This window comes from Cupressus sempervirens, chromosome 7 (genome assembly GCF_028749045.1).
Source record: "Cupressus sempervirens isolate cs-2001-9-10 chromosome 7, ASM2874904v1, whole genome shotgun sequence".
NCBI lineage: Eukaryota > Viridiplantae > Streptophyta > Pinopsida > Cupressales > Cupressaceae > Cupressus > Cupressus sempervirens.
In genome coordinates this window covers 709,185,701-709,198,825 of record NC_143124.1, presented here as the reverse complement: position 1 = coordinate 709,198,825, position 13,125 = coordinate 709,185,701, and the positions used below count along the sequence as shown (strand labels likewise).

Sequence of the window (13,125 nt, the reverse complement as noted above, 5' to 3'; positions counted from 1 at the left end):
TATTAGGAGTGATCTTATTAGAGGACTTTAGAACATTCCATTAGAATGTCACCTTGATCAAAGGATTTACAAAATGACTGTTAGGTCAACCTTGATAAAAGGATTTTGTATTGACATAATAGTTAGAATGTAACAATAGATTTGATTTGTAAAGTACAACTCACTTTTCAAATTTAGATCTCCATTCACTCATTTTTTGGTTCATTGACTAGCCCCCATTGACATTTCCATTATTGATTTTCTTGGCATCTCTTCAAGTAATCACACTTCACAAACTATTCACACTCACCTTCCTGCCATTCTCCTCTTCATAGCTTCTCCTTAAGATTGCCAATCAACAATTAACCAACCTTAAAAATTAATTCCTCATGCCTCCTTAAATATGTAATTTTGACCTTTTGCCACTCAAACATCATTGTTAATTTTAGGGTTAGGTCAGATTCATCAAATCCTTCCATCTTCTTGTTCTCCTACTTTTAGAAACTTCTAATCAAATCCTTTCCTTTGATCATGTAAAAAAATCTCCTCGTACACTAAATATGCTAACTTATCAATTCTTATCTTCCATGCACTTTGATTTATTCAAAATTCCAATTGTGTCAGCCCAAGATTCAAATCTTTCTCAAACTGTAACTTTTGTTGTCACTCAACAATCATTGTGTTCTTTTGCTCAATCATCATTGTGTAGCTTGACACACACTAAAATTTCTCACTCGACATCAACATGCTCACTCGACCAATACTATGCTCGGTTATTACTACATTCTTTCATACATTTTCTCGACAATAACTAACACTTAGCTTGAACTATTTTGTTTGGCTTCTACTTAAGTATCTTAATCTTCTGCTTTATATTCTTCATTGACCATGTAATATTGATACTCATTCAAGCTTATCCTTATGACTTGTTTCAACTCTTAGATTCATGCAACTGTCTTCTTCACTCCATGTATTGATTGAACACCACATTATCTTGTCAAGTACTAACTTATCAAGTGCCCATTGTGTTTCCATGATACTTAACACATATCAACTCAACCTTTCACTAGGTCAACTCATGATCTCTTCTTTTCAAAACCTCTCCATCAATTGAAATACGCGACACTCTACACTGTTAGTAAAATGTCTCTTCAGTAGGTTTGACACACTGTTTGACCTATAGGTTTGACATCAATGACAACATAATAATTGCTCCAATTGTAGTTTCCAACAATCTTATGGCCTTTTTTTAATGAAGTTAAAATCAATAAGGTTGATTGTGAAAAGGTCAAGCCTTCAAAGCATATAGAAACCATTTAGTTGATGGTATAATACTATCTCACCAAGTTATACATAATATCCCTCACAAACATTTGCAACTTTGATATATTTAAGACATTGGTCTATTGAAGAGTGATTTTGATCAAGTCTAAGGAGACTTGGTTATCCATCTCAATAAGAAATATTGGCTCATTTTCAATTCATTTCAAATTTCACACATAAAGAAATCAACAAATTTTAACAAAGATCTAATTTACGACTCAAGAAGTAATTTTTCATCTTGAGGAAAGTAAGTTTATAGGTCTTACATAATTATGATTTGCTATAAAAAGCCTTTGACCAAGAAATTAGGGTTGAGGAATAGGCCTACTTGCCTAGATTTTGTAGAGCTTGGAGGTAGGGGAGGAGTATCATAATTAATCACTCCAATTAGTTGGAAAATCCCCTCATCTACCTTATAGGATTTCAAATTTGTTGATTTGGGAACCAAAATTACAGAGATCATATTTGTAGATTTTTGAGTGCCCGATTGGGAAATTAGGTGCTTTTGGGGCTTTGATTAACATTAAGTGAATCTTTTGGCATCTTCACATCACTTGTTCTCATATGTACGCATATTCTATTCGTAATCTCTGTACTTAATTATCTAGATCAAACTTACACTTTGTTTCCATATTGCTCTTCATCTCATTTCTACATTGAGAATCAGTACAAAGGTTCCAAAGCTTGCAAAGTTGAGGTCTCATTCTTTTACCATAGCTTCCTTAGTGGTACTTACTGGACGTATTTTGTAGGCATGGTTCCCTCTTGATTCTCCTTTTGTACTATTTCCCCATCTATATTTAGATCTTGCTTATTGATTTCCATGATACAATGGTGTTTTGGGTTGGAACACCAATAAAATCTATTATGGTTTGTTTGCCATGTGGATCGTTCTCCATGACTATAAAGTTTGGGGGAGTATAATATTAAACAACAATTGGAGACAATTAGAAAGAATTCAAAAATACCTAATAAATAGTAAGCTCAAAGTCAAGTCAATTTTCTTGTATGAGATCCTTTTAGTTGAGGTTGGTATGTTCCTATTGCAAACATCAATAATGATTTGTTTGCTGAGGTACTTAGAAAAAAATGAAAACATGGGTGGTGCCACTGGCTCAAAATGATTGTGGGAGAGGAAATAAACCACAAGTAGAAGAATTAGAGGAAACAAACAACAAATGGATACAAAAATGAGGCATCGTCATGAGTGTCCTAACCTCTAATAAGAAGATGGAAAAGTTAGCATGAGAAAAAACAAACATCATTATCAAGTGGACAAAACAAAACCGCAGAAAAAATAGGTTATGATAAAGAAATCAACTTGACATAGAAACATAATTAAAAAGGTCATTTGAGGGTTTTAATTAAGGGAATGGCCAAAGTTTTAGCAGCACAGTTGAGGACTAGTTCTCATCACATTTGATATGAAATGTGTCGATGGGCAAACCCTAAGTAAAAGTGGGAAGAAATAACTTGCATCTTTTGAAAGATATTTCATCATAAAGTGTGCAACACATGACGATATTGGTAAGTGGTTTGAAAATATTTTGAAGGTAGATAGCTTTTCGAATAGACAAACTTTACAAAATGACAAGATTTTTGATCAAGACTAATAAAAAATTTCATAAATAAAAAAATTTAAAAATATGTTCATTTGTAACTTTTATAATCACTTGGTCTCATAAATCCCAATAAATTAAAATGATCCATCCAATATCTTATCACACATAGATGAGGAAAAATCATACACCTTTTTTTCAATTATCAACTCAAATATAAAGTTTGCTGGTTTTGGTTTGATTTTAAAAGCCTCGCGGACCACATATTTTTTGAAAAAGGAGACCAAAAATATCCGTGCACAATTCCCTATCAAGAACAACAAGAAGAACAAAAATTAAAACTAAGATACGGGAAGCAGTTTCCGCGAAAGTGCATATTTCATTAAATTTCTTCGTAAACGACATTTAGGGATCTGACATCGTCCTTGGCTAAACGGAGGGTAAGCTAGTCAGACTACCCTTCGTGGAGCAGCACCGCAGCAATTCAAAAGAAAAATTCGCCCAGTAACGGAAGGGAAAAAATATCAGAGGCAGCAGGGGAAGAAACATTCGAAGCTCAAATTTAAAAAGTTGTCTCGCTGATTATGGAGCCTAAGGTATTTGGTCATGGTGGCAATCCAATAGGCATTGAATATCGCAATACAGGTAAGTGACATTTTGAGCTATTAAAAGTGTTTCTATCAAATGAATTTTATCTATGTTAGTGGTTAGAGGTTTTTGGGCATCTGTAAACCCCAGAATTCAGCAGAAACAATTCAATTTATGCACCGTAATGCGTATCATCAGTTTCAGTTGATACTTTCTAGTTTTGATTTTCATAACATGCCAAAAGTTCTGAGGTTTTGGATCTCTATGGACAGAGTGAGGAATTGGGAAAAGCTTTAAACTGTGAATAATGATTCAGAAAGGACTCATGATTGCCTCAGCTGGCCTCGCTGTGGTGTTTCTCATCGCCATTTTAGGAAGGGCACATTCCACTATTGTTCTCGTCACTCCTTCAAATGAGTCCATTCCTTTTCGTGACGTTGAAGCAAGCTTTGGTAAGCAATTTCAATCTTGGTTTTTTTGGGAAACAATTTGCAGTTTTATATTTTCCTTTGATTTTTAAGGTTTTGTTGGATATATGGGCACTGCATAATGCTCTTTTTACTTGTCAATTTGTGGTTTTTTATATTGTATTCATTGAGTGAATAATGTTAGAAGAATATGAGCTTACCTACGTTCAGATATGTACCTATGGTGGTTGATTGAATGATGTAACAACAAATTTGTATCAGTAAATTTTTGGTATAAACTATCGCTAACTCTAACATAACCCTGAAATTTATAGTTACAAAACAGTCATAGAAATTCAACAGTTGTTTATTTCCTATGTTATTATTTTTTTTATATTAAGATATTTCCTATGTGATTATTGCTAAGACCATAGTTGAAAAAATTGGACCTGGCAATAACCAAGCTTACCCAGAATTTTACATTCACGAGTTGGTAAAAACCTTGCAATAACTTGAGAAATTTTTGAACATTAAAAAGCGGAAAAAAAGTTTTTCAAAAACATGCTTATTACCTAAATTAGGGGACACATTAGCGATTTCCTTCATACATAGATCAAACTAGAGTTAAATATACATCATAGACCAAAAAACAAGTTTTGACACTGAGTGTCAAGTTTAAATAAGAATTACAAATTATATTTGTATGCTCATAATTTACTTCCAAATTCCATATACATTTTGGAAAAATAGAAATTAACTGGTTTTTTTGTAAAATGGAGAAAAATAAATAAATTTACAAATCGGACAAAATCTCTGCAGACTAACAGTAAATAATGTACTAGCAATAGAATTACAAATTAAACCAAACCTCAGCAGACTAACAGTAAATAATGTACTGGAATAACTTAACAGTAAACTAATTACCAAAAAAGAGTTGTCAATTGCTGCATAGCATAACAATTTTTTTGCTGTTGTGCAACAGTCTAACGTGGTTGCACAAAAGTTATTTACAATCAGTGTTCAACAGGGACGTGTTGCCTTTAACATCGTATATTTCTACAGATGGAGTCATTCCCAAGACATAGAAATGATGGGGCAATGCCCACTTCTGTCTTCCCACTTCCACCAGCGATGGGGAAACATCCCTGGGATTCCCTACAGAAGTAGGGAAGATCTCTGGGATGCCCCCTTGTTGGGGATGGTTGGGGGATTTCTAGACATTTCAAAATAGCCAGGGTTTTTCCAAAACTCTTAAACCATGAATTTTTTAAAACTTGACAAAAAGTTAAAAATCTTAGAATTGTTGTCTACATTGCTGCAATTTTTTTCGTTGTGGATTTGAGTTGCAGTTGTGGCTAAAAGTGTGTTTAATAAATGACCAAAATGTGTACAACCACAGCAAGTAATAGTTCCACATGGGCAAAAAGATAGCTATTTAGAGACTCAGATAATATTGAACAGCTGAGTTTTTTCTCTGCGGTAGATTTATTACATTCTTCACTTTTAATTTGCTGTCACTGTCTCATTGTTGCAAACATTTCACCTTATTTCTCTCTCATCTTTATTCACTGTGTAATAGTATATGAATTTTATTTCTTCTATCATTATAGGTGATCTAGATTTCTACCTTTCTATAAATTGAATATATTGAGAAACAAAACAAGTTTACTATATTACAAACATGAAATATTAATTATCATTAATTTGTTAGTATATAAATATAAATTATATATGTTTATGTTAAGTGAAGAGTAGTTAGAATCTATAGTATGCAGATATCTAATATTATTTCAAATTCTTGAATGTACTGTGATAAATGATATGTTAATATATTATTTCCTTTATTTGCAATTTATATTGCCTCCTGACCATTTTGATGAGTAAATCCCTTAGGTGTTATTAGCCAAGCCTTGGTATTCTAAAAAGTATGTGCATGCATTTGAAGTTTTTCTTTTGGTATAAATTATATAATAAGTCAAAGTTGGAAAACTTGATAGTATAATAAAAATATCCTTTTCAAGTTTCCCTTATGAGGTAATTGTCTGGTGTATTTGATCTTCATACAAGTAGAATTTTAGATGTTTTTGGATAAGCCATATGTTAGTGTTGATGGCCGATTATAAAGGAGTAATGATCAATATTGGCTTTTATGTCATTGATCTGCTTAATAGTATGCTTTATCATAATGAATTTAGTATATTTGCCTAATATGAAGTCATATCAACATTCATTACTGAAACATGACGTATTTACTATACATTATCTACAAGTATCTCAATGGTTTGATGGATATGTTGTAATGTCCCCTACTAGGACTGCCTAAATTTTGCCCTACATTTGTAATTCTGCAATATAGTTCATCATATTAAAATATCTGTAACTTATGGATAGACAAACAAATACATGGTTTAATAGAAAATATTATAGTATATTACATAGAATAATAAATATATCTTCTACCCATAACCAATCATCATTTGGTTTGGTAGGAAAGCCTCGAGAGGGTGCTTGTAAACTGCTCAACCCAAGTAAGCCCAAGAGTATGGTGTTCCACTATGACAACTCCATCCCTTGGGTGGCCTACTTAGCTTGGGAGAATTGGTAAACTACAATTCCCTACCTTCTTCCATTTGCCTTGTTTGCTTAAAGGGTAAGACACATATACATACATACAAGGTAATCTATTAATGATTTATCCACAATATTAATAATTTGTTATATATGTATATGAATATGAATGATGTCATAACTGATATATAATTCTGGTGTTATTCTTATAATAGTTCTTTACCCCTAATAGATCTCCGATATAATACCCTCATAAATCAGTATCTCACTAAATAAATAACTTTAGCATAGTTTGATACCACATGGTGCTTGCCAGCAGTATAGTAGATTTACTTTAATGAATTCAGTTATAATTGATACTCCACATTCTCCTGTTTGATGTCCCAAATGAGGATTGTGACTACACTCTTATATCTTGTTTGGGGAGTGATAAGTAACATTTCAATAGACATGTCTTACATCTGTTCATAAATGTCTTCCTTCTCTCATTAATTGCATCCCTTCATAATTATCGCTGCTCCACTAATTGTTGCATAACTTATGATGCTTTGTGTAATTGATCCTTGTCTTAATGGAAGTGGTGGCAATTATGGTGATTAATTTTCTTACTAATTGGTGCTCAATAAACATTATATCATTACTAAAGTTTTTGTTAATATTGTGCTTACCCATAACTCAAAGAACCGTTGACCATCACATAAGATCTTTTATTGTGACATGTGTTTCTTTTAAACATTATTGTTGAACATATAGTCTGATTAATGATAGTGCATTTTTTGTCCTTATCGGTTGCTTCGTATCCTATACCATGCTCTTTCTCTGACTTCATGGGCTACAATCATTGCTTGTGGTGTCTTTACACACCACCTTCTCAATTCAATTCATTCTCCACTGTACTCAAATGCTTTGCTCATTGATAGTTTTTGTTTAGTCATCAATATGACCCTCTTGTTTCCTTAATCATCTCCCTTGAACATCTTGGATATTCTTGGGGTTCAATGATAATTTATTGATTTTTAATGGTTGATTAATCACCATTCCTTGTCATCTTTAGAAATCTTCTCTTATTGATATTATAACATAATTTGATGCATATTATATTTGGTCATCTAATGTTTTTCTTGAAACTTGCCAGTGATGTCTTATATATTTGAATTCTTTGAGCTATTTGACTTAATAGATTTCTGGGCGTGTTTCAATCACAATTCCACAATGTATGATTGTGCTGTTTTTTGCTTTCATTCTTTAGTAATGTAAGGATGACATTGACATGGATTTCCTTCAAGTATATGTAAGAGTATGATTAAAAAAGTTCAAATTTTCGTTAAAACTTATTTAATCTTATATGGTCTCTTGCATTTATACATGTACTACCATCTTATTTTTATTTTCACATTTTTATTTATTGAATTATCTTTCAAGAAGAGGACATCACATATGTTTAATTTGAAGAGTAATTATGACCTAATTGTTTTTCTAATTTCTGTTAAATTTTCAAGTAGATATTGCTTGGTCTAACCTCTTGAATGCTTTTGTATGCTTCTACATGCTTTTGTAGGCTTTTTATACACTCATGTGCAATTTTGGAAAATATGGTGATTAGATTTTCTGATGATATAATGTGCTTGAATGGTTTTACATGACTTACACAATTATCAAGTAGTTAATACATAGATTGATGCCTTTGAATGCCTATGAGTGTTTTCATTCTTCATCTGCTTGATTGTTTTGTGTTTTGGATGGTGCCAAATATGGAGGAACAGAGGATGATAGGTTATTAATATTTATCTGCTGACAAATGGCTTACAATAGTCTTTGGCCATTTAAAATAAAATAAAATATTATATTAGTTCATGTACCCAATTTTAATGATGGTCCCATTACTTTCTGCCATATCATGCTATTGTTACATCAGCATCAAAGTGTAGATATATCATGCTGCACAGATTCCATTACTCTTCCAAGATTCAAATTGCTAGGCATCATTATTTTTCATGCTAGGAAGAATTTCATGGGAGTGTAATACTTTGAGGTTGGGTGGATAAGTGCTATGACAATGTTCTTGCCCATGGTGAATTTGAGGAAGATAGACGTTGGGAGTTCCTTTTAGGGTGGTTTTCATGCCTTATTGTTTTTGTATTTTATGTATTCTACCTTGTGGCCTAATGTAATGGAGGTTGTTTTTAATATTACGCCTTACTGTTTTATTTTCTCGGACTTTTTGTTGAAATATGTCAAAGTTTATGGTAGCTGCGAGAGAGCTTATCTACCTGATATGATTACCGTGGGTTTGTCTGAGATTCATCTGCCTTGCTGGACTGTAAAATCTAAATCTGGGATATTGATTTTTGCTCCTGTTTATCTACCTAGTTGGTGAGCTGCTCTGTGTACCATTCCATTCAAGTCTGTATTTTTCTCTTGCCATGTTTGTTTGAAGCACCATTTGGAGTTCATATTTTATTTAAGCTGCAGCTGTTCTGCGTTTCATCAGAATCTTCCTATTGTCAGCTATATTATGGTCTTTATTGAGCTCGAACAGTTTGTTTCATGCTGTGTGTGTGTAATGGCTACTACGAGTATTGTGGCTATGAGAAGGCATCCTTGTGTCTACCATCCTCTCATTGATGATGACAGTTAATATTGGATCCATTATGTGTTTGGTCTTCTCCGTATAAAGATTTTCGGCTTCGCGTTCATGCCATATTTTATGTTTCTGCGGGAGAGATTTCTTTGATATATTATCTGTATCTTTATTGCTGAGTTGCTCAAGAGACATCAAAGAGGCGATGATGTGTCACATAATGTATATCTGACGTGGTTCGTAATGGATGTCCTCTGCTCTTCATTCAACATAGGCATTGAAGGCATCAGTCTCAATTATAACCACCTTGTCTCTTCATGTGACCACATGGAGACTCCTATTCATAGCATATGATTCATGAGTGGTGGTCATAGCTACTGTTGCTTTCAGTTGACATTCTAGCAGTGGTCATGGTAGTCTTCTGGTATCTGCAGTTTGCAGTTTTACACTTTGATCAGTGAGAACAAGCTTTGTGTTCATTCTTCTCTAAGGACATTTTGATTATTGTTTATATTTGATCTGTATAAGAGCAATATTATAAGACTTGCTGTTGCATTTGTATCTGAGAGTTACATATATTTTTCTTCATGATTAATATGTACTCAAGGGATTAAAAGCTTATTGATTGGTTGATCAGACGATCTGTATAAGAGCAATATTATAAGACTTGCTGTTGCATTTGTATCTGAGAGTTACATATATTTTTCTTCATGATTAATATGTACTCAAGGGATTAAAAGCTTATTGATTGGTTGATCAGAGAGCTCAATCATAAGCAAGATGTTTATTGTAGTTGGTTTAAGAACTCAATAAAGGATTGGTTTTTGTGGGTTGGGTTTATCACTCTTGAGCTGAGGGTTTTCCCAAGATAAGTCTCCTGTGTTTATTGTATTTTGCATTTTAGTTTGTTGCATTACATTTATATTCTGGTTCAAATTTAACATGGTATTGGAGCGGGTTTAAGGAAACGATCACAAACTAGAATCTGTAGGTTTCTATATTCTCCTTGCTATACTTTTAGTTTGTGCGTTTCAGCTCTTTACTATGGTGAACAGATTGAAAGTTGAAGGCAGATTGGGAGGATCTTCTCTTCATGAAAATTTACAATTCTATTTGTGGTCGAAGAGAATGATCTTCTGTAGTATGTGAATTTTGATGTAGCAGAACATAATGATGATATTCTTTACTATGTGAATTTTGACGTAGTGGAACCTTTTGATGATGCTGAGGAAACTCAATGGAGAAAGAACAAAATCATGGCAAGGAAGATTCTAATTGATTCTATTAAGGATCACTTGGTACCTATTTATTCATAGTTGAATTCAGCCAAAGATATGTTGGACAGATGTAGAAGGACTTGTATGAATTCAACAATATTAGTATAGTTCTAGCCTTGAGACGTCAGCTTTTACATGCTAAAATGGCTAGAGGAGAATCGGTTGTTTCTTTTGTAATGAAAATTACAAAGTTAAATAATCAACTCAATGCCATCGGAGAATCCTTTGCAGACAAAGATTTAGTTATGTTAGCTATAAATGGATTTCCCCACTCTTGGGAATCCTTCATCCAAGGAATCAGTGAAAGAGGTGAACTTCCTAAGTTTGATCAATTAAGAGTTGATTGCATTTAGGAGGATTGCAGGTTAGAGGCTAGAAGTGCTGGACATAAAACTCATCATGAAGATGATCATGTAATTGCTCCCAACACTTCTAACGGAAAAGGGAAGAAAGGTAAGTTCAAGAGGCTCAAAGATGAGAATTTTGATTCAGCTTCCAAATTCAAGACAAAGAAGAGGGATCTATCTAGGATTCAGTGTTTCAGATATGATAAATTTGGTTACTTTGCTAGAGATTGTAGCTCTAGTTCCAAGCGTCAAGTTGCTTCTACTAATGTTGGAAATGCTTATCCTCGTAGAGAGTCACGTGAAAATTCAGGGATTTTATCTAAGTTGCCAGTTCGGGTTCAGTTCCAAGTTTGAAATTAGTGAACCGGTTCGCAAGTTTGTCAAAATTTTGGAAAGGGGTTTGGGTTCATTAGTTAAAACAATCCCTTTAACTGTTATTTTTTTCCCAAAAAAGCACTTTCGAGCCGTCCGCTGGACTCAATTCGTTGCGGGTTGGAACTTTTTGCTGCTGGTTTGCTCGGGTTAGAACCCAACCGAATCTGCAAGGCAAAAATAGTACCTTGGTCGAACCAAGTCCGAACTAGACCAAAACTGTGAATTGGTTCAAAATTTTCCTGGTGCAGAGGGGTGGAGGAGAGGTACCCGTGCAACTTAGGTTTTTATTTATTTCTGCCCTTTCTAGTAATGTACCTACGAACAATGATACATGACATATTGCTAGTGGAGCCTTTCATCACATTACATGTTATCATGAGCATCTCTCTAACTTGAAAGAAAAAGACCCTTACCTTCAAGTTATCATTGGTTATGGTGCTTGCTACTTTGTAAAGGGTGGTGGTTCTACTTCATTTCAGCTAGATTTAGGAGTTCCTCTTCATCGGAATGACGTTTTGTTTGTTCTTGGAATTAAGAGGATTTTGATTTCCATTTCTGCATTGGAAGATAAAGATTACAATGTTGCTTCTGCCGATGGAAAAGTTCTTGCAAGGAAGAACACAAGCATTAAGACAGCTTGTGAGAGTGGTGTCCATCATGACATCCATTGCAGACTTTCAGCCAATTATATTCAAGTCCTTGCATTTGATTCAACAAGTTCAAGCGAGATATAAACTTCAGAACCTTGACTTCTACGGAGAAAGTGGTAGTTGGCCTTCCAAAGCTGAATCAAGATCATGAGGGTGTTTGCAAAGGATGTGTTCAATCATCAATGTAAGAACATAAAAAATCCATTTCATAGTGGTGAATCTAGAGCCAACAATGTCTTAGAGCTGATTCATTCTGATTTATGTGGTCCTAAGTGAGTTTTCCCTCAAGTGATTTTTGGTATTATGTTCCTTTCATTGATGACTTCTCCCATAAGTCATGGATTAACTTTCTTAAATCTAAAGATTCTAATGAAGTGTTGTCCATATTTAAAGAATGTAAAGCTCTTGTTGGAAACTTGTCCAATAAGAAGATAAAGGTTTTAGGGTCTACTAATAGAGGTGAATATACTTTGGTTATAGTTCAATTTTTATTTATTTAAGTTGGGATTAAGAGGGAGTTTTGTGCCCACCATAAGCCATAACAAAATGATGTAGGTGAAAGAAGGAATAGGTCGATTGTTGAGGCAGAAAAGGCCATGATTCATAACCAAGCCTTTCAAACATTCTTATGGATAGAAGCCTGTGGGATGATTGTGTATGTTCAAAGTCCTAGTCCACATTCAATCCTTTACAATGTGACCCTGAAAGAAGCTTTCTCAGGATCTAAAGCAGATATTAGTCATCTGAGGATTTTTGGTATTCATGTTCCAAAAGATAAGAGAACTAAGTTAGAACCTTTAGGAAAGAACAGTATTTTTGTTGGTTATAGCGAATTATCAAAACCATACAAAATTTATATTCCTCGTCAAAAAGTAGATTGGAATCAGCACAGATGTTTTTTTTTCAAAGAAGACGCAGCTTCCAAAAGGTCTAAAGAATTTAATATGGAAATTGATAGAGAAGATTTTGAGCCTTCTCAAGATATGGATGTTGCTGTTCTGGATTCCCATTCAGAGATTCAGAGGGAGCCTATGGAGTTAAAAGATTCTGCTAATCCTGTTGATCCTGTTGACCCTATAGATACTTTTGCTGCTCCAAGTAATGTTTCAGCTGATAGGAAGAGATCATTGTGGGCAAGGCATAGTATGCAAGAGGATGAAAAATATGAACCCCACGTGGCATTTTCCAGGAAAGTAAAAGACCACATAAGTTTGCAGGATATATTACCTTAATGAGTCACATTATAGCATCTAAGTCTTCAAGTTTTGAGGAGGCTTCAAATCAGCAAGTGTGGAGGGATGCCATGATGGAGGAGTATCAATCCGTCAGGGACATTATTCCTAGGCCCAAAGGTAAATCTACGATTTTTTCTAAATGGCTGTCCAAAATAAAACATGCTGCTGATGGGAGTATAAAGAAATATAAAGCCTGATTTGTAGCTCGGGGCAGTATCAATCCGTTGTCAAGAATG

The 13,125-nt window shown here is 34.0% G+C and overlaps 1 protein-coding gene across 2 annotated transcripts in view; it reads left to right on the top strand.

Moving 5' to 3' along the window:
* The first annotated feature begins 3,090 nt into the window (after positions 1-3,090).
* LOC149549185 (receptor homology region, transmembrane domain- and RING domain-containing protein 5-like) overlaps positions 3,091-13,125 on the top strand; it is a 118,624-nt gene continuing 108,589 nt past the window's right edge. The window contains exons 1-2 of one of the 2 annotated variants that reach the window (XM_089792597.1): positions 3,091-3,506; positions 3,722-3,901. In XM_089792597.1, the coding sequence (XP_089648723.1) occupies positions 3,757-3,901 (145 nt within the window). In that variant the 5' untranslated portion in view covers positions 3,091-3,506; positions 3,722-3,756. The remainder of the gene's footprint in view (positions 3,507-3,721; positions 3,902-13,125) is intronic. The other variant, XM_089792596.1, reaches the window with a different exon arrangement.